This window comes from Perca fluviatilis, chromosome 22 (genome assembly GCF_010015445.1).
Source record: "Perca fluviatilis chromosome 22, GENO_Pfluv_1.0, whole genome shotgun sequence".
Taxonomy (NCBI): domain Eukaryota; kingdom Metazoa; phylum Chordata; class Actinopteri; order Perciformes; family Percidae; genus Perca; species Perca fluviatilis.
In genome coordinates this window covers 9,695,335-9,720,341 of record NC_053133.1, presented here as the reverse complement: position 1 = coordinate 9,720,341, position 25,007 = coordinate 9,695,335, and the positions used below count along the sequence as shown (strand labels likewise).

The following is a 25,007-nucleotide window of genomic DNA, read 5'->3' as shown; positions in this document are numbered from 1 at the left end:
AGCAAATGCGAAGCAATCCATCCGGCGGAGTCAGGTTACGTTTCATCTCCACCCCTCAAAGAATTTGAATTGAGTATTGATGAGAACCGGAATCAAAAGGAAGAATCGGAATTGGAATCAGAATTGTTCAAATCAAAACGATGCCCCACCCTAGTAATTAAGCAGAATAAGGTCATAGATAAGTGAGGTGTAACCATGTGAAGCGTTAAAAGAGGTTATTAATACTTTATGCATTTCTGTACGAGTGTGAACCACACAGACTCATTACACACACAGATTCGCCTTACTCTAATCCATATCCACACTCTCAGAATGAAATGTATGTTTTCCCTGAACATGCCTTCCAAATGTTTTTGACAGTAGTAGTTGCAGCGCCACACCTCTAGTCTGATAACCAGCTAGTCAATCACACTCCCCTGGCGTTCCTGAGGCCTACTACCAAGCAAGATTTGGGGTTACCGAGGTAACTTCAGGTTCAACCCAGGCCAGCCTCCGATTAGATGTTAGGACCGAGTCATCGTTAATCTAAACCATTGCTTTACTGTGTTTCGTCCCACAATACAATCAAACTAATTCATATTAGAGCTGGGCAAATATCGATATTATATCGATATCGTGATATGAGACTTTTGGATATCGTAATACGTAATATAGCATAAGTGTTGTCTTTTCCTGTTTTTAAAGGCTGCGTTACAGTACAGTGATGTCATTTTCTGAACTTACCAGACTGTTCTAGCTGTTCTATTATTTGCCTTTACCCACTTAGTCATTATATCCACATTACTGATGATTATTTATAGAAAATCTCATTGTGTAACTATTTTGTGAAAGCACCAATAGTCAACACTACAATATCGTTGCGGTATCGATATCGAGGTATTTGGTAAAAAATATCGTGATATTTGAGTTGCTTGAGCCCTATATCTGAAATATTCCTTTTTGTGGTGGTGACAAACCTCAGTGTGCAACATCCAAAGACTTTCTGCACGCAGTCCGACTTTCGGAAGTGGATGTGACATTATTAAGATTAGAAGAACTTTCAGCAGTAGCTATTTTCCATCTCAGAAAACAATTTATTATATCATTAAATTGTTAAAACTTTGCACTGTAGGGTAGATTTGCTGCTGATCCGACTCCTTTGTTGTCCGTCATCTTGTGTAGAAAATGTCCCCTTCTGGGTTGTTTCTATGGAAACAAGAAGGAATAGGAAGAATTACGGGTCCAATTTCAGTGACCGTACTACATACTTAACATCCTCATCTATATTGTATGTATTTGATTTTATTAGGATCTCCATTAGCTGATGCAGAACACCAGCTACTCTTCCTGGGGTATGCATACCTTTAACCAATCACATTCAGTCGAATTTGCATAGTGATATTGCACAGTACTACAAATTGCACGCTATTAGTATGCAGTATGCGAGCATTCGGACACAGCTTGTGAGTCCCTTGATGACTAACCCTGAGTTACTGTGGCTTGGCTGCCCTCGTTGATTCAGTTTGAAGAAAAGGATTGCACCTGTCAGTGTGTAAATACCACATTACTGCAGCCGTGCATGCCACGTCGGGGCCAAGCCCCACAGCCCCCCCCGTTTACAATTCCAGGGCAGCGGGATGCAGTCGCACTGGTTTGTTCCGCAGTGTCATCGCGATGACACGCATCTTCATGCGCCGCTTTATGTACAGCGACATAGACGCAGATAGATTACGTTACACCTCACTTGTGCACGTACGCGTGCACTGAGCGAACTGACCTTTTATTCCGTCACCAAGGTAACAAGCCTGCACCACAGACGAGCGGTAAAGGCTATGGTCCATAGTGCACATTAAAGTATAGATAATGTATATGCTGATTTTATTAGGAGGTATTCAGTGGTGGACAATGTACCTGCAATCAATGTTTATTATGTTACTCAATTCTGCCGGTGATGGTTCAGTTAATCACTGTTGAGTGCTCTGAAAGCTCTGAGACAGTCAATACTGGCAAACAATCCTCATCATAAATGAGATTTTGAGTTTAGCGAGGGGGGCTTACACACATCAGAGGAGGCCTCTCGGCACACATGCTAATTAAGAAAGTTTAAGTAGTAACATTAACAAATGAAAATGGCAGTTTTGCCCCCTTTTTTTTTTTAGCTTGGTGGAAATGTCAAGATTCTATCTGAAACACAGTGAGCAGACAGGAGGAATTGTAGATTTAGATCCAGATGATACCAGCCCTACAACTGTGGTCATAGCCATCAGCAGTGTGTGTGTGCAACCTTTTAGATGTCAGGTTCACTGTCATGGAAACATGGAGCCAGGCGAGGTGGAGAGTGCTGTATCAAGCTCTACAGAAAGCTGATTTAAAACCTACCAAACCCCCTATGTACTGCCTAAATATATATTGGACCTGTCTAAACCTGTTGTGTGAATAAGATACGTGGCAGTGTGTGGACCCAGTATGGGTATGGAGAACGCCTGCTGCACATTATTGACCTTGTCCCTTTTTCACAGGGATAGGTACTGTATGTATAAGGCGTCCTGCTATGAGCGACTCATGGTGGAAGTGACGGATGACTGTTGTCTATTGGAAATAGGAATGTCCATATTTGTGTAATGGAGACAAAGAGGGGAAGAGTAAGAATCCCTGCAGTAGAAATAGTAGTGGCGCCCATATAATACATGCAGGACAAAGCACACACAGGGGATAAGGAAAAGGAATAGGGCTATGTGCAAGACCATATATTGTTGTTATTACCAATACAGTCTTTACAATTTCATGATACACACAGTGTCCTTGGATGCTTTGACTGGATGCCAGATACAAAAATATGCGTAGACATTGAATACAGGCCCCAACAGGCTTTGAAGCAAATTAAACAGAGGCCTAACGGTGGAATTGCAATTCACGGCCATTCACATGATGCCTTCTGGCCCAAAAGACTTTTTCCCCATTGACTTACATAGCGAAAAAGACATTTGTTAATCAGTGGATACATTTTTTTTAAACATCACAACCCCGGCAAAATGAGAATTTGATCCATTCGGTCCAATAACATTTGGAAAAGTCTAGGAAAGTCGCACGGTTAAATCATTTAATCCCCATTGAAGTTAGTGGAGCGCTAAACCGGAAGTAGCCGGCTCGGCCGGCGGAGGTCTCTAATGCGCCTGCTTTATGGACCGCACAGTGCCGAAGCAGTGCTGATTATCTGGGTTATTTTCGGCTCCATGATGGTTTCATGCGCCACTGAGCAACTCTTGTAGGCTTGAACTGGGCTCGCCTCAAACACTGTATCCAGGTTTTATTACACATCCATGATTGAATGCTTCTTGGCAAGAAAATGGACAAATCTGCAGTTTATCAGCTTGAGTGTTTGAGCTTAAATCCAAAAATATTAGCACTGATACCGTATCAGCCAAAGCGGTCAAACCCCACACCTGAATGGACACACACACATTGCACGCACACGCACGCACGCACACACACACACACACACGGGACAGCGGTTGACCAGGCTCTGTGAAGTGGCACAGCAGAGCATTATTCACACTTTTTTTTAACACAGTCTTCCAAGAGGTATAAATCAGGGGGAGAAGTACAAGGAGGAAAAGGAGGAGGGGGGGATGCTGTCTGCTCACCCTTCACACTAGAGTGTTTGTGCATACAGTGTGTACATTTTATTTAGTGCCTTGCACAGTTTATGACATTCAACCCTCCAATCTCCACCACACTTACTCTTTGTAAACCTTCTTTTGGGCCAATCACACACTGTTGAGCTTAAACTACTTGACCTGGGTTTCTGTAGCCAAGAGGGTTCATATCTCACGCACTAACACTAATTCAATTCCCTTATCTAGTGGGGGGATGGAGTAAGCTTTGTGTATATGTGGGGGTCATTGGGGTTAAATCCAGGATTTAATGGAAAATGACTTCTGGGACACTCATTGGTGTTGTGGGGGAGGTACAGAGGTGGAAGGGTGGGTGGGGGGTGGAGGGAGTTGGGTTTGTCCCTTTTTGCCTTATTGTCATTCATTACAAGAAAGAACTCTATGCCTTTGTCTATCATCTTCAGAGTGGAAAGGCTGGTCCTGTAGTGTGGACAGGGAAATCAAAGCTTTTCCAAAAGCTACATGGTCGGTTCATCGGGAGGCCAGTTTTCTGTCGTCTTCAATTCTCTCTGCGATTGTTCATTTTAAATGCCACTACAGCTGATCACGCACTTTGGGTAACCTTTATTTATGTCAGATGGCTTTGTGAACATAAAGAAGTGAAATGATTGACAACTCAACGCAGCAGCGCAGCTATGATTAAAATATGTCATTGATAGTGATACTGCGTGTTTGGTTATATTTTAACACACAGTATCAGTTATACTGAAGATGGTTGTGGTGCAGTTTCTTTTGCCAAAGCAAAAGTGAGAAAGAGGTTTAGTGCTTACCTATTGCTGTTGTGTTTCAGTGTTTAAAGTTTTTTTTTTAAACTGTGCTTGGGCAAAATTATGTGATTGGTACTGGTAAAAAATGTTGATGGTACTGGTCTTTATAAAAATATATAGCTATGTGGCAACACTGAAAGTGACTCTTGTGCACATGGCTTCAGACTCTTGTATGGAATTTAATGAATAGTTTCTGGGCATTTTTTTCCTGAAAACAGCCGCCAAATTTAAACAGTAAATCTGTGGGTGGTAAAACCAAACCAATGGGCTGGAAGATGCTAAAACCCTCAATAGAGCTGAGGGGAACTGCAGAGTCGGGTGATAATTATGTTTGGGTTTGTCACCACGAGTCACATCTTTCACATTACACATAATAATGTGATCCATTTCCAATCCAATTCAATTTCAATTCAATTTTATTTATAGTATCAAATCATAACAAGAGTTATTTCAAGACAATTTACAGATAGAGTAGGTCTAGACCACACTCTATAATTTATAAAGACCCAACAATTCCTGTAATTCCCCCAAGAGCAGGCATTTAGTGCGACAGTGGCCTTTTTAGGGAGAAACCTTGGGTGGTGATGAAAACTTCCTTTTAGGGAGAAACCGCGGACAGACCAAGGCTTTTGGTAGGCGATAAACATTTATATTAGAGCAGCTCTAACATTTAAAATTCAAAAAGTTACTGTACATGTTCTCATTTTCTTTCTCACTTTTGGATAATGCTTGTCGCCCCCAATTCCATAACATACTGAATGGAAGGATTAGCAGGAGTAGCACATAGAGCTATCTTTTGGAAACACAGATTACTTTCGTGCCAATCCTCTCCTCACCTAAAAAGGGAGGTGACCAATGAGCCAAACTCCTGAAAAAACACAACAGTCACTTACAGGAAATGTGAGAAGATAAAGAGGTGATAATGTGGCTGTCACTAACTAGAAGGGGATATTCGGAGTCACGAAACAGACTGGAAAAAGTGAGCGGAAAGACCATCTGCATTCTACGTCAGCGTTTTTCAGTCGTGTGCCGTTGTAAACCAAGATAGGTTTTCATTCTAACTAGCCCATTTCACTCAAGCTCAATCCACAGAGAAATGCACACATCCCGTATTTAGAAACGTTGCCTTTGAACGAGCCGTCAGGATTTCCGTACGGTTGTGATGTCACAGCTATACTATATATAGGGAGAAAGCGCCGCTACAGTTCCGTTAACCGCCATTCCCCGACTGCAATGACGGTGTAGAGACTTGCAGTGAGCGCAGATGTGGTAGACCCGGAAACGCTGACCAATCAGAGCCGACTGGGCTTTTTTCAGCACCGGGGCTTATAGAGACACGTGCTGAAATGGAGCGTTTCAGACAGAGGGTGGATACAGGTATATTGTTACAGTATGTGAAAAATAATGTGTTTTTTAAACATTAAAACATGTGCTATAGAAACCCAAAATACAAGTACAGTTTGAACCTGTAAATGAGCATTGTATGGGACCTTTAAACAAGAGAGTAGTAACTATGAAATCAGTTACTACAGTTTATTGCCAGAATGAAACGCTGTTGACCATTGTGATGTTCACAATATTCCATTACAATAAGTAAGGCTGTCTGCTGTGATGACCCCAACCTCTGAGAGAGAGCAGCAGCGCTTTCGTCAGAGCCAGCAGAACTTCACCTACTTTCCACCTCCCATTTCCTGGTTACACAGCTGACAAAAGCTCCAACATGACATGGATGTGACCTGATGGCTTAGATTGGGAAATGTCACCCACTGGTTATGACTTACAGAGTCTTGACAAAAGAGCTCCACTGACCGGACCTGTGCACATTATGTCAATCGCACCGGACACAATATCTCAGACGTAATCCAGCAGGGGTTTGAAACTGACAGACATATGTCTTATTTGCGTTTTCTTCCCTTTACATTGCCTAAGCATGTTTCCCTTTTAATAATTTTCCCACACTGCTGTCAGTAAACATATAAGAGAGTCAAACAGATAGAGAGAGCTTTTAACTACCAAATTAGATTTCATGCACAGGCCTTGATTCCTTATCCTTTTGATTGCCATTAATTGATGCTTAACAAGGTTTAAGCAGTAAGATGGCCAAACTCTGACTGTCTTTCATTGCGTAAATCTATGAGAGAACAAGAGCAGGATTTCATTAAGCTCCACAATACGCACGGGGGCCATAAAAGGCTCCGGCTTGTTGCTATGGAGCTTTGACTTGTACCAAGGAATACATAAGCAGAAACTGGATACTTATTGTGGATACATAGCACGACCTGGTTCATATCAAAAGCACAGCAGCGAGATGGCTTGTGTTACAGGAATATTTGTTTTGCCTTATATTCCAGATGGTTGGTCCTCCAGATGAAATGCAGTGGTGTTTTTTTTTAAACCCTCCACTAGTCCTGTGTAAGCCATGCATTTTCAGCCTAACTGAGTCGACATGTGTTTGCAGCTTCCTGCTGAGATGTTGCAGCATAATCTATCCTTAATTCCTTTTTCTACACAATGAGGTTATTTGCAGGTTTCATTCAAATGCAGAAATAGGTATACACTATTGGTTGTATTTGCCTTGGCTTTGGTTGAGTTTGACTCAGAACATTTATAAATACTAGAGTTATAATAACAGCCCAACCAATACTGTTTTTTTAAAGGATGATTGATATTTAAAAGTAAAAAAAATATATAGAATATATTGGCTGATATTAATTTTTTACCCCTTAAATTCATTTTTTTTAAAGAATCATGACCATATATGTACTGAGGGGGACATGACAAACGGGGACAATGGGTACACTGTCTCTTAATTACTTAAAACATATCTTTGAGATTTCTAAACTGCCATTTTTTGTATATCTGTGATAAGCTTATATTAGCCATTGGTCGATATTAGCTCTGACTATAGTTGTAATAATTTGAGATGTTTTAAAAACTGGGTTTTATTTCTATATAGCTTTCAAGTTTTATGACCAAAAAGTCTTAACTAAAAAGGTCCACTCGCTAGCTTTTCCCAGGCCTTCAGTCTTTGTGCTAAGCTAACTGGCTGCCGGCTGTAACGTCATATTCACCGTATTTCACAAAATGGCAAATAATCCTTTAAAAGCTATAATATAGTGAGCAAAATTTAAACAAGCCTTTTTTGGTAACACTTTACTTGAAGGTATCTACATAAGAGTCACATGACACTGTCATGACACATGAACCCTAACTCTAACCCTAACCATAATCAAACCATAACCATAACCATAACCATAACCATAACCATAACTTTTCATGACAAAAACCGAATGGCACTTACTAAAAGAAGCGTTATGTCATAAAAGTTGATGACTTGTTTATAATGTTTATGACCCGTTCATGACAGTGTCATGTCACTCTTATGTAGATACCTTCAAGTAAAGTGTAACCCATTTTTTTCTTACTTTTAGTTTACTATAATGACATTGGCTTATTCATGTACATAGGCTACACCACATGCATGCAAATACAGATGTGCAAACACACACACCCCCACACACACACACACACACACACACACACACACACACACACACACACACACACACACACACACACACACACACACACACACACACACGAGGCAGGCCATTCACTTCCTGAGCCCCAGAGAGTCACCAATGCAGAAGAGAAGCTGCCAGCGGAACAGTTACTAGTTGCCTCATGCTGCTACACCCTTGTTAATACAATTCCCCTCTACTGTCTTCAGCTCAGTGTAGCAGAGACACTGTCTTTCACATACGCCATGTAAAGCTGCTTCCCTCAGATAATATGCTGAGGTCCTTTGGGACTCTCCAGAGACTCCAGGCAGACAAGATGTGCTTGTCTGATAAAAGAAAGTGATGTGTACAAGTGTAAACATTCAATGTTATTCACTCACTCACTGCTCGCTCGCTGCTTTGAGCTGCCTCTTATCTGGAGCTCACTGGCTGGGGGCTTTTCGCTCTCTTGCGAAGCCATCTGTAAAGCATTAATTCAATCGAAGTGGAGTGCATTTCATATTTGATGCATTGACATGCGCCGTACAGACAAATCGGATTTTGCTTTGTCCCGATGGCAAAGGTGTATTATGAATAACAGAATAAGTCTGGCTTCTTCTTCTCCCGAGCAATTCTTTTTTTTAAATGACACTGACTGAATTATTTGAGGTTGTTAAGTTTAGGTTGTCAAACATGATTACAGTCAGGCCTTGAGTCCTTGAGTATGGACTCCACATATTAACAGGATGGCACAGGGTTGTGCTCTTTTTTTAAGAAACAGGAAAGGGCTAATGAAATCCTCTTCCTGTAAACCTGTTACCCAAGAAGAAGAAGAAGAAGAAGAAGAAGAAGAAGAAGAAAAAGAAGAAGAAAAAAGGACATGATGACGCATTGTAATATGGAAACCTTTCTCTGGAGAATTTCAAATGATGATAGATAGAGTGCTATAGATGCAATAACTATACTAAATGTCATTTTAAGTTGTGACAAAATGACAAAGATTTAGCAACAGAAGGAATGATGGCTTTGTGGTGCTCACATGCAACTAAATCTGCCTCCCACCTTAAATAATTTAGCTTTTATTTTATTTAAATAATAAATTTTTAATATAAATAATAATAAAAACTTTTTTCTTACACTGTTTGAGTCCGCCTTTGTATGTACAGCAATTCAGTGTTTTCAGTTGTCTTTGTTCATGCCAGACGCTGGCCCTTGTTCTGGTGCAGCCACAATGCCTGACTGCTCAAATGCAAAAAGCCACAACCGCATATTTGGTCTTGCACTGTGTTTCTTTGTGTTGGCTGTGATATGCTGTTGCCTTTGTCTTTGTACCCCGCATGTCAATATTGACACTGATGTTACTCTGCACTACTTCCATCATGCAAGCATCACTTTGTATGAAGCCACATTACCCATGTGTGATGATCTGTCTGTGACAGGTGAACATTGAAGGGTGATTTAGGTATTTTTCAATCTGGACCTTATTTTCCCATGCATTTGTGTCTTAAGTGACTAATGTAAACAAAAATATTTGAAATTGGTTCAGTATTGAGTGAGAATGCTACAACTGGCAGCAGCAAACCATGCTGCAATGTAACCCTATAGGGCAAATTTGCACCGTCAATGTCTGTCCACTAAATGTGCTCAGACCTCTGCAGGGTAAATCCAGAGAGTTAGCTAGACTATCTGTCCAATCTGAGTATAACTGAGTTTAGCGCCGCCCATGACGATTGTGATTGCCAATATACCAGAGCACGTTTTTCTCCCATCCCGGGAATGCTGTGTGGACTAGCCAGACCCCCCTCTGCTCCGCAGCGCTGTGGAGGAAGGTCTGGCAAAGCGAGACTACTGCAGACCTAATGTTCTGCAAGGCTCGTTGTATGGACCAGTGTTAGGATCCATTTGTAGCTGTATGCAAGAACATCTAGCCTCAACTTTCACCTGTCATATCCAAATAACGTCTATGAAAGCTGCTTGAAGTGCAGCTCGACATCTTGTTGGCACAATTCAGAAACGCTCAATTCAAAATCTTTAAAATAACACAAAGCTACGCTTTCTGTACTCCATAACAACAAACTGTCCTTGAACTCCTCTCCCCATTCATGTTCCACACTATAAACAAATCTATAATTCCACAACGCTGTCCTCGCAAGATTTCAGAACGAGAATTCTAACTCCTCTAACTAACCCATCATCCCATAATAATGTATACTTTATTAATCCCACAAGGGGAAATTACAATGTTTCAACTCCGTTGTTATTACACACATTACACACAGTGTGCTCAGTACCTATACATGCACTAATGGAGAGATGTCAGAGTGAGGGAGCTGCCCATGGAAAGGCGCCCCGAGCAGTTGGGGGTTCGGTGCCTTGCTCAAGAGCACCTTGGCAGTGCCCAGGAGGTGAACTGGCACCTCTCCAGCTACCAGCAACCCTCCAGTTCCCAACCCAACTCCCTACTGACTGAGCTACTGCCACCCAGTAGATAGTCACCCAGTAGATAGTCACTTCTAACAATCTGAGCTTGTCAGTGGCAAAAAACATATTACCTTTAACTACTTCAAACGTTTGTTAGTATAGAACAAGACCTGAGAATATAGCAAATATAAAATAAATACAACAATATATACAATAGAAAAATATACAACAATGCTCAACAATGGAGAGTTCAGACAGTGTTTATTTTCACATGGATGCATTAAAATGCCCATTTACAGAGAAGGCCATCTGTTAAACCTAATCCCAGCACTGTGGTGGAAAGTGATGTGGCAAAAAAAAAATAAAAAAAAACACCCCTCCCCTAAACATCTCTTTCACCAGCACCCCTTCCCATCCTGTATCAACTACAGGAAGGTTAATGGGCGTGAGTAACAGATACTGGCCCTTGGCTAACTACCATATGTTGACACCTTCCCCTTCACTAACTGCCTGTTTCTCTTCATAAAGAGAGTGAACCACCTCAGAAAGCTTTACTCAATTCAGTGGCGTTCCCCCTCAGTTTTCTCCGTGCCATTGGTGTGGTTGGGCAGCATTCAGTGCTAACTGCCGCATAATTTAGATAAATCGTTTCTGGATGAAGTCCCATTTACATCATTAGCGAGGTTTAGATTTAGGTTGCAGACAAGGCAGAAAACACAGTCAGTGAATGACCTTGTTTATTAGAGGAGTTACTTATTGATTGTTTGATTAAATTGTCTCGGGTCAAGGTGCACCCTCAGCTGTAATAAAAGCTCCCAGTGTATACAAATTAGCTGAGGAAGAGTTTTATGACCTTTTGTGCATCATGTTACTTTATTGTTGGCAACAACCTTGTTACCCTCTATGAAAAAGTCATAACACATAACACAAGTGTCATCACACCATGACATATAATTCACCCTGGCAGACAACAAAATTCTCTTCATTTATTATAAAAGAATTAGCATTCAAAGTTTGGTCTTTCATGGATTTTTTTTTCCCTTATGTGTAAGTAATATATTTTCTCTCCAGTTTGGAATACAACAGATCAAACAAAATCAAACTTCGCTCATCACAGATATCTGTCTATATGTCGGCTGATAATTAACAATAAATTGCATTACAGAAATGCCACATACGTATTTGCTGTGATTTAGAAACATTGTTGCCATTACATAGTCCGTCCACTTAATGCTAACGTCAACTTGCTAACGCAATGATAACCGCAACATGCTTATTTTGAAATCACGAAAATTATTTATTTTTTTGACAATAGCTCAGAGGGATTATTAAGTTCTCATACTGGTACTATATCGGCAAGTACCCAAATGTAAGTACTTGTACTTGAAAAAAGTGGTATCGATGCATCCCTAATATGCACTATCTCACACAAAACAAAATAAAAAAATGTTTTGATATTTTCATCAGACATTAATGATATTGGATCGTTGATCACTGAATCGATGCACATGGATGTATGGTTACACTTGGGGATGCACCGATCCGACTTTTTCAGTCCCGATACCGATGCCTGGGCTTTGTGTATCTGTCGATACCCGGTACCGATCCGATACCGTTGCTGGATTAATAATAAACTGTATACCTTCCACCTTATACCTTCCTTCCACCTTCCATGTGGAAGAGACTAAAGGCACCAGACTTTCCTAACTAAACATTACTTTCCTAACTAAGACAAAATAACATAGATGTAATGTATTGAATTCTTATTTGTTATTTAAAAAAACAATTGTGCATTAAAATCGAAAATAGAATGCAATCAAAACGTCTTAAAATAAATTTTAATAAATAAAATGTAGCAGTGGAAGCAAAATAGTGCGAATGGTATGGTCAAACATACAATAGTAATCAAACAGTTACCAAGCAAAATTTAAGTCTTATGTATTTGTTATTAAAAAATCAATTGTGCATTCAAATCTAGTGTAATTTGCAGTATTACCACCACCCCTCGAAACATTTACTTTGCAGACATTGCAAACAGCCGACGAACTAGTTGCTGTGGCTCCGATCCAGCTATTATCGGGGCTGTTATCCGATCTTAATATCGGATCGGTGCACCCCTAGTTACACCCCTAACAAGTGCCAGCCAACTGTCCCTCCAGACCATCCATTCTAGCATCAACCCGGCAGGAATGATCGCCAACATGGCTGAAGAAACAAAGAAAAGAGTTAGAGTACAGAAGAGTACAGAAACTCAAACCTCATCAACAGAAAACCAAAGGAAAAAGGCATCACAGATTGACTGACTGATTGAAAGTGCAGCACAATATCAGTACATTACATTTGTGCTGCACTGTCAAAATGCACATATACGGAGAGATAGGATCTTAGTGGTTACATTATACTGTACCAGTAGGAGTAAATAAGATCTCTGCCTTTCTCTCCCTGCTCTGTTGAATTATCTCTGTCTAATTACGCACCACTCCACTGTCCTATTTCAACAGGAAATACATCATATTAATGCAACTAGATGCTCTCCCGGTGCCTATAACACTGATTCATCATCTATCTTTTAGAGCTGTGGTCCTGCAGTGTGTCTAGCAGGTCCTCCGCTGCATGCCCTGATTAGACAGCCAGAGTGAAAGCTACTGTAGCAGGCGGAACAGAAAAGCAGCAGTATCACAACCCACTCAGTGGTACTGTGGCTCTTTGAAAATGAGAAATGAATATAGTATCATTAGTGCATGTCGAACTGCGTGTGCACTTCTACGTGAATCACTCACAGATGAACCCTTTCTGTCTTCCCAACACAGTTCCTGTGCCTGAAGAACATCAGGACTTTCCTGGCAGCGTGCAACGAGATATTCGGCATGAAGAAAAGCGAGCTGTTCGAGGCCTTTGACCTTTTCGACGTCAGGGACTTTGGAAAGGTAAGGCAGGGTTGCTTGGCGACAGAATAAGGTGGAGGCTTGGCTTCTTGGTGAGGGCAGCCTGCATCCACCGTCGGTGAGTTTGCCAGCTGTCCCCAAAGACTGAACTGAATTAGTCAAATGTGTTTTTACACCCACTCTTGTTTCTGTGGAAACAACGGAACTCAGTCCAAATTATTTATAAGTGAAAGAGAAAGAGCTCCTATATCTTGGATTTGTTTTTTTGTTTTTATTATAATGAAGGTCTTTGTGAATGTGTCAGCTGTCTTTATACAAGCCTTTATCCATTTTGGATCATCTATTTTAGTTCATCTTCTCACTGCCATATTGCAGCTTTCCTCACACTCCTAAACACCACGTCAAAGCTGAAGTCAGCAACATGACCCAGCAGTTTAATTGCTTCCTCTCATTAGAGAGAATAGGCATCAGCGTGCAGACTTTACGAGGGGTTAAAAGTCTGGGGTTCATTACTTTGATGGGGCTCTGCTTATGGTGCTGGGAAGCTGTCTGCGACTCTGACAGCCATGCTGCTGCCCTCCTGAAGTCCCCGGGAGCCTTCCTTAGAAATGAGAGAGAGAGAGAGAGAGAGAGAGAGAGAGAGAGAGAGCACGCTGCCGGACTCATAGTGCACATGATGTTAGGTGTTTATGAGACGACAGGGTCACCTATCCAAGCTTCAAACGTGTGCACACAGTACAGGCCAAAAGTTTGGACACACCTTTTATTTTCATGACTATTTACATTGTAGATTCTCACTGAAGGCATCAAAACTATGAATGAACACATATGGAATTATGTACTTAACAAAAAAGTGTGAAATAACTGAAAGGGAAAAAATTCCACTAATTAACTCTGACAAAGCACACCTGTGAAGTGAAAACCATTTCAGGTGACTACCTCATGAAGCTCATTGAGAGAACACCAAGGGTTTGCAGAGTTATCAAAAAAAGCAAAGGGTGGCTACTTTGAAGAATCTAAAATATAAGACATGTTTTCAGTTATTTCACACTTTTTTGTTAAATACATAATTCCATATGTGTTCATTCATAGTTTTGATGCCTTCAGTGAGAATCTACAATGTAAATAGTCATGAAAATAAAGAAACCCATTGAATGAGAAGGTGTGTCCAAACTTTTGGCCTGTACTGTATGTGTCAGTGGAAGAAACACAGGAAGACACAGAGACACATTGATTGACTAGTTGTCATCGTCCTCCATTAATGTGATGTGATAAGATCTGTGAGGAAGTGGCATTTAGAGCATCACGAGACACTAAAATACTCCGGTGACACCCAACAGTAATAATACCATCTGTGATTCATATTATAATCAGCTGAGATACAAAAAAAAAAAAACATTATTCAGTTAATGCAAATGAATAGTATCATATCCATCATATTAGAAGTGAAACATTGACTGTGAGGGCTGATTTCTAATATATAAAGATACAGTAGACTTCTTTTGTTTTCCGTTTTGGCGCCAATATGCATATTAGTACGCATATTAATTTTAAATGTGTGTTTATTATTATTTCAGAAGAAAACCATTAAGACAAAACCACATCCTACAGTATGACAAAAATAAGTAACCACCACTTAACGATACATTGACTCTTAGGTCTTTTATGATGAATGGAAGAAACACTTTGAAACGTTTTGTCTTTTGAACTTCCCTTTTCACACCAGAGAAACATTACGAAAGGTAACAGCTTGTGAAAGGAAAGTATGGGAAATTGCCACAGAACTTTTTGTCCTCCTCAGATAAACCACATGCTCATTTGACTGAAGCTTTATAACTTATCTGCTCACTGATTAGAACATAAATGGCACATACATAATCACTGGTGTGTTTTCCCCAGTAGAGGTTGACTCTTAACCATTTTGGTGTTTGTGTTCTTATAACTGAAAATATATTTTTTTTAAATCTAATATCTACCGAAAAAGATTCACTTAATGAAGGCTTTGACTTATAAATGATGTGTTAATACAGTCCCTTGGATGAACTCTTAATTATGTAATATGTAAAAAAGTACAATGCACTGCAGATGTTATGAAACTAATATTTCTAAGAATATAGAAGGGAAAATGAGAAATGCTTTTGATCTGGTATACAGCTACTTTTTTTTTTTTAAACAATGTTTCTATTGATTTTTTATTGCAATTACAACGTTTAACAACCCCACCCCATCCCCATCCCCATCCCAGCCCACAACAAAATGTCTCCGTTAACCTCTGTTGTACTCCAACAGTCAAAACACTAAAAGCAAACTATATGACAGTATCACATGTACAGAACAATGGCACCTCCAGCAGAGCTACGATACACACAAATACAAAAACAAACAAGCTGTCACCCTTCAAGACATGCCTCGGTCCTTTCCTCTTCTGGCGTTCACCACTTATTTTAAATTTTAGGTATCCTGTCCCGCATTAGCCCTCTGTAGAAGCTCCCCTATGTCTCCTTTTTTACTGGTCAAATGGTTTCCAGATTCCAAAATCAATTTGTTTTATATGTTAATCTCTCAATTGGCATACATTGAGCCATATTCTTAATCCAAGCATCAGTTGTAGTTGCCTCTATTTTCTTCCAGATGAGAGCTATAGTCCTTTTTGCCTGTAGCATAGCAAAATCAATACACTTAAATTCTTGGGGTTTCAGATTCAGATGTGTTGGACACAGGTGCAGCAATATCGTCGTAGGGTCAACAGCTCATTTTTACCCCTACTCATCTTTGCTGTCGTGCCGAGCGGAATTAAGTAGCCGAGCGAATTAAGTCATCTATTCATTAAGTCATCTATAATTAAAACCCTTTTCTTTCACCCTTATAGGCAAATATTTTCAGAGAAAAAATACAGAAGAATCAACAATGGCTCAGTGTATTACTGTAGGCTAATATATGCAAATACAAATCTTTATCCTTACTTCTGAAAAAACCAAAACATGCTACTGTTCGGCGCTTTGTAGATTTGCTCATCTTCGTGATTTTGCATTCCTGTGCTCTTCTATTCAAATTTTAGCCTCTGTGAGCATTTTAAAGAATCAGACTATGAAACCACTCTCATGTCTCTACACTAAATATGAAGCTACAGCTAGCAGCCGATTAGCTTAGCTATGTGTAAAAACAACTATTAGTGGTTTAACGTGTTCTGCATGACTATTTTTACTGGGCGGTTTCGTACAGATTGAATTAACTAAATAAAATGTGAATTGAGCTTCAGAGGTGCTGGTAGGTTCATTTTGTTTAGGCAGAGCCAGGCTAAGCTGTTTCCCCATTGTTTACAGTATGCTAAGCTAAGCTAACAGGCTGCTGGCTGTAGCTTCCTATTTAACAGACATATAGAGCAGTTGTTAGAGTTACGTCTAAAAAAAAGTGTGTTTTGAGAATATTAAACTCAATAACTACTTTGAGAACACTCCATGCTGGACCCTTTCTCAGACAGCTCGTATCATAACTTGACACTAAATGGCTACGTGTCAATACTTGTGAGAATGTGTGAGGTTGAGTTTCTCTGTCCAATTTCTCGCTTTCTCCCTGGCGATTCTGATTGCTTCCTCATTTCCCTCGGTGATATGAGTTTGCTCAAGCACAACACTTTGATGACTCTCTTGAGTGAATCCCGCATTGCCCTGAGTGAATTTAACATCTCTGAAATTAGACAGCAAGCAGGCCCCGTAATCCTCGCTTGGCTGGCTCTGCAGAGGCTAATGGAGTGAGGAGAGGAGGGAATGGGAGAAGCTGCCACTCAACTGCAGGACCAGCACTGTTTTATTCCTTTTTGTTTTAAAAATAGCTGCCGGACGGCTACTGAATAAAACATCAACCGTGCCTGTTTATTTTAAAAGTTTGTGTGGTGATCTTGATAGAGTCTGTGTGAGGAAACACATGCCGGATTATCTCTCTTTGGGCTTCAACAGTTGTGCTGTGTAATGTTAAGGTATTTTCCTGCCTGCTGTTTTACCGGACATATGTTTTGCAACGGAACTCACATGAGACAATTTTAACCATACAGCCCGAAAGTCCTTCTTGACTCCTCCACCCTAAAAGCTGGGAAGGAATCCAGCAGAAAAGGACGAGTCCCATGATGAGATTCAAGTCTTAGAAAACATGAGCAGACTCAAAAGGAGATTGTGTATTTGAATTTGCGATGACACCGATACATCTGACAAACAGCTTTTGACTTTTTGGTGTTCTTGGATTTAAACTGTGGCCGCACAACACTGCAATAGTAGGAAAACTGACACAGAGCAGGTCTGTCTGCAGCCCTTTCCCCTCAGTGCAGGGACATCTGGTTTGCACATCTGTCTCGTAGACACATGGAGAGTTGTGGGCTCTGTAGGGAGAACAGAAACTTGGCTGCTCAGGGCATGCACACACTGATACACACCTGGCAGAAAGAGAGATGAATTTAGAAAAGATATTAAGAGCTACAATATCCACTTGCTGTTTCAAGTCAAATTTTTTTTTATCTGTGAAGACATTTGGTGGCTATATGATGAAACTGTGGATTTGACCCAAAGCATTACTAGTGTTACTGTACCCGACACAATGTCTCCATACAGTGAATTATATAATATACTATATAATAGTAACCTGAATCGTAAAAACACCATGCATCCTCGGTTGTGACATGTTTGAAAATACATGCAGCCATCATCGCCTTTAGAGTGAATGACTAACTGTCTCACTTCTATTTTATTGCCAATTCCAATCAGCTCAAATCAGCTCCTTTCAAAAATAGAATCAAAGTGCTGACAGGAGCTTTCCATACTCACAGTCACATGATGGACGGTTGCTTAGTACTTGGAAAAAATGAGTGTCAAGGACTGACCTATTAAATAAGGCAGCGTACTTTAATTTAGGATCATACTGACACCAGCACCAGTAGCACATCATCTTGGCTGCTGTGCTGATCATTCACTCAGCTGATTGGAAGATGTGCTCACTGACCACAGAACAGATACAGTGTGTTAAAGTGACTCATTGGAATCTCATTCACACACATTCTTTCTCTAACAGTGTGAAACACTATATAAAGCTAATAAACGCAGTGTGACTATTACTATAAAAAATGCCAGCATCATATTCTTTTCAGATCTTGAAATTGATTTGTGCCTATTTTACCACTAAACCTAGTATTTATTAATACTCATTACTAAAAAAAAGCGGATTTCAAATGACTACTTTGTGCATAATATAAATTGGAATTCATTTTGAATTAAGGAATATTTTAACGTTTTGGGAAATACATTTATATCCTTTCTTGCCAAGAGTTAGACTGAGAAGATTCTTTTATATCTGTGCGGTATAACAAAGATAGCCGGTTAACTTAGCATTTAGACTGAAAACAAGTGGGGAAACAGCTGGTCTGGATCCGTCCGAATATCAAAATCTGCCCACAAACACTTCTAATTAACATCATGCAGTAATTTCTTGGGGTCTTCACTAGTTGCTATGCAAACCTCACATTGACAACAAGACCACAGGAAGTCACCCTCTTAAAACATTACATTTTTTCTTTGTTTTTTGTTGTTGCAGATAAAACAGATATGATATGTTAATCGGTGAGCTTTGGAGGGGCTAGTATGTGGATTTTCTTTCTTTTAGACAGAGCCAGGCTAGCCGTTTCCCCCTGTTTCCAGTCTTTATGCTAAGCTAAGCTACGCTAACCGGCCAGTGGCTCCGATACACTGACTGAATAAATAATGACATTTACATGAAAACTATGATTAAAGACCCGATTTAAAATCTTAACGATAGGCCGTAGAGACACAAAGCACATCTGGATGATTGATGAACACTGCATGCTTCGTGTGGGCTGATTCCTACATGGTAAAGTAACCTCAGATCATCTGCTATGTTCCCTTCTGTAGACCATGCAAATTTTGCTGCACCGCAACTTCCTATAAATGGGCCAGGAGATGCCGCACCTGCATGTGTTTAGCTGTATATGTAAACACTCTGGCAATAAGAGATTCATGCGGCATGCCATTGTTTTTGCAGCTGCGTTCTATTCGCCCATCTGCAATGAAATCACCCCACGTTTACTGTAGATACAGTGTTGCCGTTTCATTTATCAGACACAGATGAAGGGTTAAATGTGTTATTACTTACCACTTATTTACTCTACACTTTTGAAGCAGTTTTGTTACAGCAAAACCTACCTCCACACTCTATGCCTACGTATGATGTAAGTCAAACCTTTGTTGCAAAAAATGTATGTTGCTGTAGTTCAAAAAAATTAGCATTTTTAGCCACGTCAGTGAGTGCTGACAACACAATTACATGTTATTGAGAGAAGTTTCACCACACCACTCTTAACAAGTCATGTTCAAAGGCCTCACATGTTACTCTCTATGGACCTCTGCACACAAAGACAGTGTCAACTCAGCCCCGGTGGGCTCTTCTCTATTACCATCTTCTACCGCTGGCTCTGTAGCATTTTTAGGTAGATGAAGATGCTGATTATTTTGGTGGGGGGGGGAGGGTGGAAAATGACAGCCCCGGGGGATGGTGAAGCAAAGATGGAAAGGAAGAGGGGGACAGACAGACAGAGAGGGTTTATTGATTAGTGTCTTCCTCCTCAGTTGACTGTGATAAATTTAACCACGGAAACCCTCTAAAGGCTGATGCATCTCCCGACCAGCTCCCCCATCATCTCTCCGTCTCCGTCTCTTTCCTTTGTCCTTCAGTTGTGCTCTCTCCAGCAGATCTGTGTGGTCAGATATCATATGTCTACTTAGTGCTAATGGATACCTGGGGTGTATCTTTGTACTGGATGGCTAAGCTGCAGTAACAGTGGTCCCACAGTTGCTTTGGAGACAGGATTCTGCCATTAGGACTAAATCTAAAATGACTAAATATTGGGTCTTTTATTAAAAATGACAGATGTCATTCTAGTGTGGCGTAGGAGTTTTACTTCATAGCTGCGTAGGTGTCAGTCAGTTAAACCTGCAATTAAACCGTCAGCCTAAGGAGCTGTGAACCCACCTAGATTCATTAGCCTGGCTTGTAGTGCAGAGCCTTACTTTTCCATCATGGTCTAAATGCTGTTGCAATTTATTTTCTATCCTGAGAGAACACAACACAAGATACAAATACATAAGGCTGGGTTCCAAAATCAATACTTTTTAGGCACCGAATTGCCTCTAAAGTATTGAGTGTTGAAAAATGCCTCGTCATTCAATACCCAATTTCAATACCTAAGGAGTGAATCTCATCAGAGTCAGTGAGCCAATGAGCATGCAGCATGCTTCTACCAAGATCTAATAAGGCTGCTGATTGGCTGTCCAACGTTACACGTCATAGAGACATGCAGGAAAAGCTCTACATTATGCACAGAGACAGAGCTCACATAGGAGCTGAAGAAATATATATAAAATATTTTGTCAAATGCAGGTGTAAGCATTTACATTATGAGTACTTTCCAATTGTATTGTGCATGCTGGCTCACTGTCCCACCTAAATTGAACGGAGCCATCGTTATTGTTATCTGTCACACCTCATCTGCTGTGACGCAGTTCTGCGTAGTTGACAGTCTGGATTATTTCTGGAAGTTGAAGTAATTGGTTCTGATCAGTAATGCAGGTGTCGTCTGCAAACATGTGTAGCTTGACCGAAAGAGTCACAGCATGTATACGGAGAGTTCAGATTTGTGTAGACTCTTACATCCATACCTCTAGGTGTTTTGAGAGCATGTAATCCACCTTGATTTGCATTTTTTTTTGGACTGGGAGAAGAACATGAGTTTAAAAAGGTGTCACAGCTTAGAATCAAGCCTGCATACTTCTTACTGTGATTCAACACAAACTACCTTATCAACGGAGTTCAGTCAGTACTGTAGGGAAATCTCCAATGTGTGGTTACTGTAGAAATGTTTGCTCTAAAATTACACTGCATTTACCTCAATGTTCGTGCTGTGTCTGGAAAAGTTCACACGCTTCACTTACTTTCACTCATAATGCGTTTGGAGTTATTGGGTCCAAAGCAATTTGATGGAACCTGCTCTAACGCGGTTGTGCTGAAAGCTCTGTGTATAATCCATGGACTCCCAGTCACTGACTGCATGACATCAGATTTCACTGGAATCATATTCTTTTATCTACTGACTTTTCTCTAGCGTGTACATGTGCAAAAACACACACACACCCAACACTTGCTGGGAGAAGATTGCTTGGCCGGAGAGCTCTGCGCCTCGCTTTCCAGCTGCAGCTGAGATGGATTGTCTCTTTGATTGTTTCACGGTGTCAGAGAGAAACTTCTTTGATGATTGCGGACAGCAGTTTGATCCCTGTGTGAGCACGCTGGATGTCTTAGAGGTTTCCACAGATGTAGGGGTATTTCATCTGGAAACCAAAGGTTCTTCTCCGTGTACAAATACACACTCCTACAAAGGCAGAAAAATAGGCTCGTCATTACAGCGAATTTCTCTTCAACAGTTACGTACGCAGGAAAATGTTGTTTTGAAAGCGTTTGTTGCGTTGACAGGCCTCTACATTGAATTTGATTTCATTGTTAACCACAAGGTCCAATCTTTCCGAGAATCTTCTTGACTCTACTACAGCACAAAGGTGACATCCAGTAACAATATATTTCTAATGGCTTAGTTCGTCTGAGTCCGAACCTGAGTTTTTTTTTTTTTTTTTTTGTCCTAATCTACTTGGTTCTACGTTGGTGAACAGAAAAAATATAAATAATGCTTGCCTTTTTTTTTTTAATAGGAAAATGGACACATTTAGTTAGTATTTATTAAGATACTACATAAGTGTTATTCTTAATAATTACTAATATTAGTAAGGTATAGCAATTCTTCTGATGGTATTCTCTGACATTAAAAATGCCACATGGACCTTTTCAATGTGAATGTGGGAATGAGAGGTTTGCATATGAGTGTGTCTGTGAGTGGCTACGTGCTATATTGTTTGCATATGTGTGTGTGTGTGTGTGTGTGTGTGAGTGAGCTAGCAGTGGCTCCCCTGAGGACTGACTCATCTCAAGTCTCAGTAAGCAGCAGGAAACAGGAAAAGGAAACGATCACCAGAGAGCCCCTCTGGAGTTGTTCCTCCCTGTATGTGTGTGGATACATTAAAATTTAGCTTCAGGTGTAATGGTGCATTTACACCAGTGTAAGCATTATCCGTGCATGTGTGTGTGTAGATACACTCCCTCTCAGTGCGTTGTATTTCACACCAAGGCCTCATGGGGCCAACAAGCCTGTGAAGACCTAGACTTTTTTTTTTTTTTTCTGTGAGTGTGTGTGTGTGCGTGTGTGTGTGTGTGTGTGTGTGTGTGTGTGACCAAGACAATTGGACTTCCCCTAATTTTCTCAGCTTGTCTCTCTGTCATAGGCTTTATAAAGTACCCAGTCTTCGTGTGAACGGTCCCTGGATGTGGACGTGTGTGGGTGGGTGGGTGTGAATGTGACAGAGTGTGTGTAACATAGAGAAAACAAAACAACAAGGCAAGAGGTTGTTCCAGTTGGAAAACTGGATGGGGGAAAAAATGTGTGGTCTACTGTGTGTGTGTGTGTGTGTGTGTGTGTGTGCCCATACCAGTTCAAAGGTAGCCTCCCATTGAGGCTATAACACATAAACACTGCAGGTAGTCCTACAGTGAAAGGATTCAAAAGGAAAATGTTCTTCATTTTAAAAATAGTTTGAGTCTTTTCAACTGCAAATAAAATAGAAAAATAAACAGGAATACGGCAAAAATATTTTTTCATTTGTAATTCTTCATGGTTCTTCATCTTTTGTTTCATTAAAAATACATTTTATAATGGTTTGTGTTTTTGTAACTGTCATTTGAGATGCAATACAAACCCTGTTGTCCTGCTGTAGTAGCAAATAGTATAAAGGTTAACGGTAATTCTGATTGTAAGGGACCTTGGTGCAAATGCTTTGCATCTCAGGGTGTTTCTTGGTATCGAGGTAGCCTGGCTGTGCAGACATGCCAGGTATTTATAGGCCACTGCTGAGTCTGGGCCAGCCAGAGTGCATGTGAAGCTAAGCCACCGTGGTCAGGATCAAAGCCTACAAAACTGAAGTGCAGGTCTACAAACCAGCCCTCCTCCCCTCGCTGCCCTACTTTCTCACAGCTCCCCCCCGCCTCCCCTCCAAGCTTCAATACTGAGCTACCTGGAACTACAGACCTACATCTCACTGTGACTAAAATAATACAGAATAGGGTTAGACTGATGTATCTGTTTGCAAAGCTGATACTGGCCTTTTGCTAAAGATGATCTGTCACTGTCTGCGGTTTGATTCATATAAATATATAACACATAAAACATATAAAAGAAAACACCAATCATTACATAATGTATCATTTATTATTTATACAATTTTAAGGGATGACCTATAGCTGAACTCTCAAAATGTAAACACCAATTGGATTCCACTTAAATATGTATCAATATAGAATAGGTTTATTGTCATTGTTATTCCTAGTAGTATTGCAGTGAATTTCAGTGCAGAGCTTTATGGTCTATGGCCTAAATGTTATTTTGGAGGCTTTTCCACCCCGACAAGAAGAAAACATGGCTTTCACATCTTGTCCAGTTTCTTTGAATCGCATCAGGTGTAAATAAATTCCTCAACTGTTCCAAAACACAGAAGCAGACTGCTATTTAATGCCAGTTGAGTTGCAAAGGCATTTCTCAACGACTCCTCCAAAATCTAAACTGTGCATTCTACTGCACAGTTTTTCAGCCCGTTGGCAAAAATAAATCAGATATCTTCACAGCAGCTATGGCAGCCTTAACTAAAAGTTTAAGTATTGGACTTCAAAAAAAAATATAAAATATAAAATAAATAAAAACAGCAGACTAACCTTGCCATGTAGTTCAGTCATACAATGGAGCTGTAAAACTTTGATCCTGCTTACAAATGACTGTACAAGGTGCATTTAGATTCAGAACATGAATTGCCCACGGTCAGTGGTGTCTTCCAGATGGGCAACCATGCGCTGAGATGAATTAATATTTAGATTCTGCATGTTTATTTCCTTCTCTTCAGTCCACTTTTTCCCCCCGCAGCGAGGCAAGTTTCCCTCGGGCACCTGCCGGCTTCATCTAAAAGAAGATGAATGAGGGAGATTTTGTTTTCCCTGACACATCTTTAAAAACTTTCTTCTAAATCTTTCAAGAGGTGCTGTAGGCAGCATCTGTCATCTTTCCAACATATCTGAGCTAACAGCAACAAATGGGATTTCACAGGGACGTTTATGTTCTTCTGATCTTGCTGAGCTATTTTTCTGTAATATAAAGATACCGCAGAAGCCATACAGAGGACTGTATGTATGTCGTCGATGCTTTCTCCAGATGCTTAAGGCTTCAGCTATGAGGGGGGTTGGGGGTCTCTCCTTCTCTGTATTGCTTCCCAGAGGTGGAGGTGGAGTGGGTGGATGCGCTGTCATTCAAAGTGGGGGCATTCTTAAAAGCTAATCTCCATCCTCCGCACTCTGCTCAGAAAATCTGATCCCACCTCACAATATACCAACTGTTATGAGTTATAAAATATCCAAAAAGATGCAGTTTTGCTGAAAGCACATGGGCTAATGGGGGGCGGGGGGGAGCTTAAGATTAAATCAGTAGATTTACATCAAGAGCTTTGTTTTCTAGCTCTCTGGACGAAAACTTACTGACGAGGATTATAGCACTGCAGCATTTTTCGTGGTCTAGTTGAGTTAATAAGAAATTATCAACACATGGTAACTGTATATTTCAACAAGAAACAGCTCAAATTG

At 40.4% G+C, this 25,007-nt stretch overlaps 1 protein-coding gene across 2 annotated transcripts in view; it reads left to right on the top strand.

Moving 5' to 3' along the window:
- The window catches only part of LOC120552183 (guanine nucleotide exchange factor VAV3), a 111,234-nt gene that overhangs the window by 5,732 nt on the left and 80,495 nt on the right, over positions 1 to 25,007 (top strand). For both annotated transcript variants that reach the window (XM_039789977.1, XM_039789978.1), the window contains exon 2: positions 13,152 to 13,268. In XM_039789977.1, the coding sequence (XP_039645911.1) occupies positions 13,152 to 13,268 (117 nt within the window). The remainder of the gene's footprint in view (positions 1 to 13,151; positions 13,269 to 25,007) is intronic.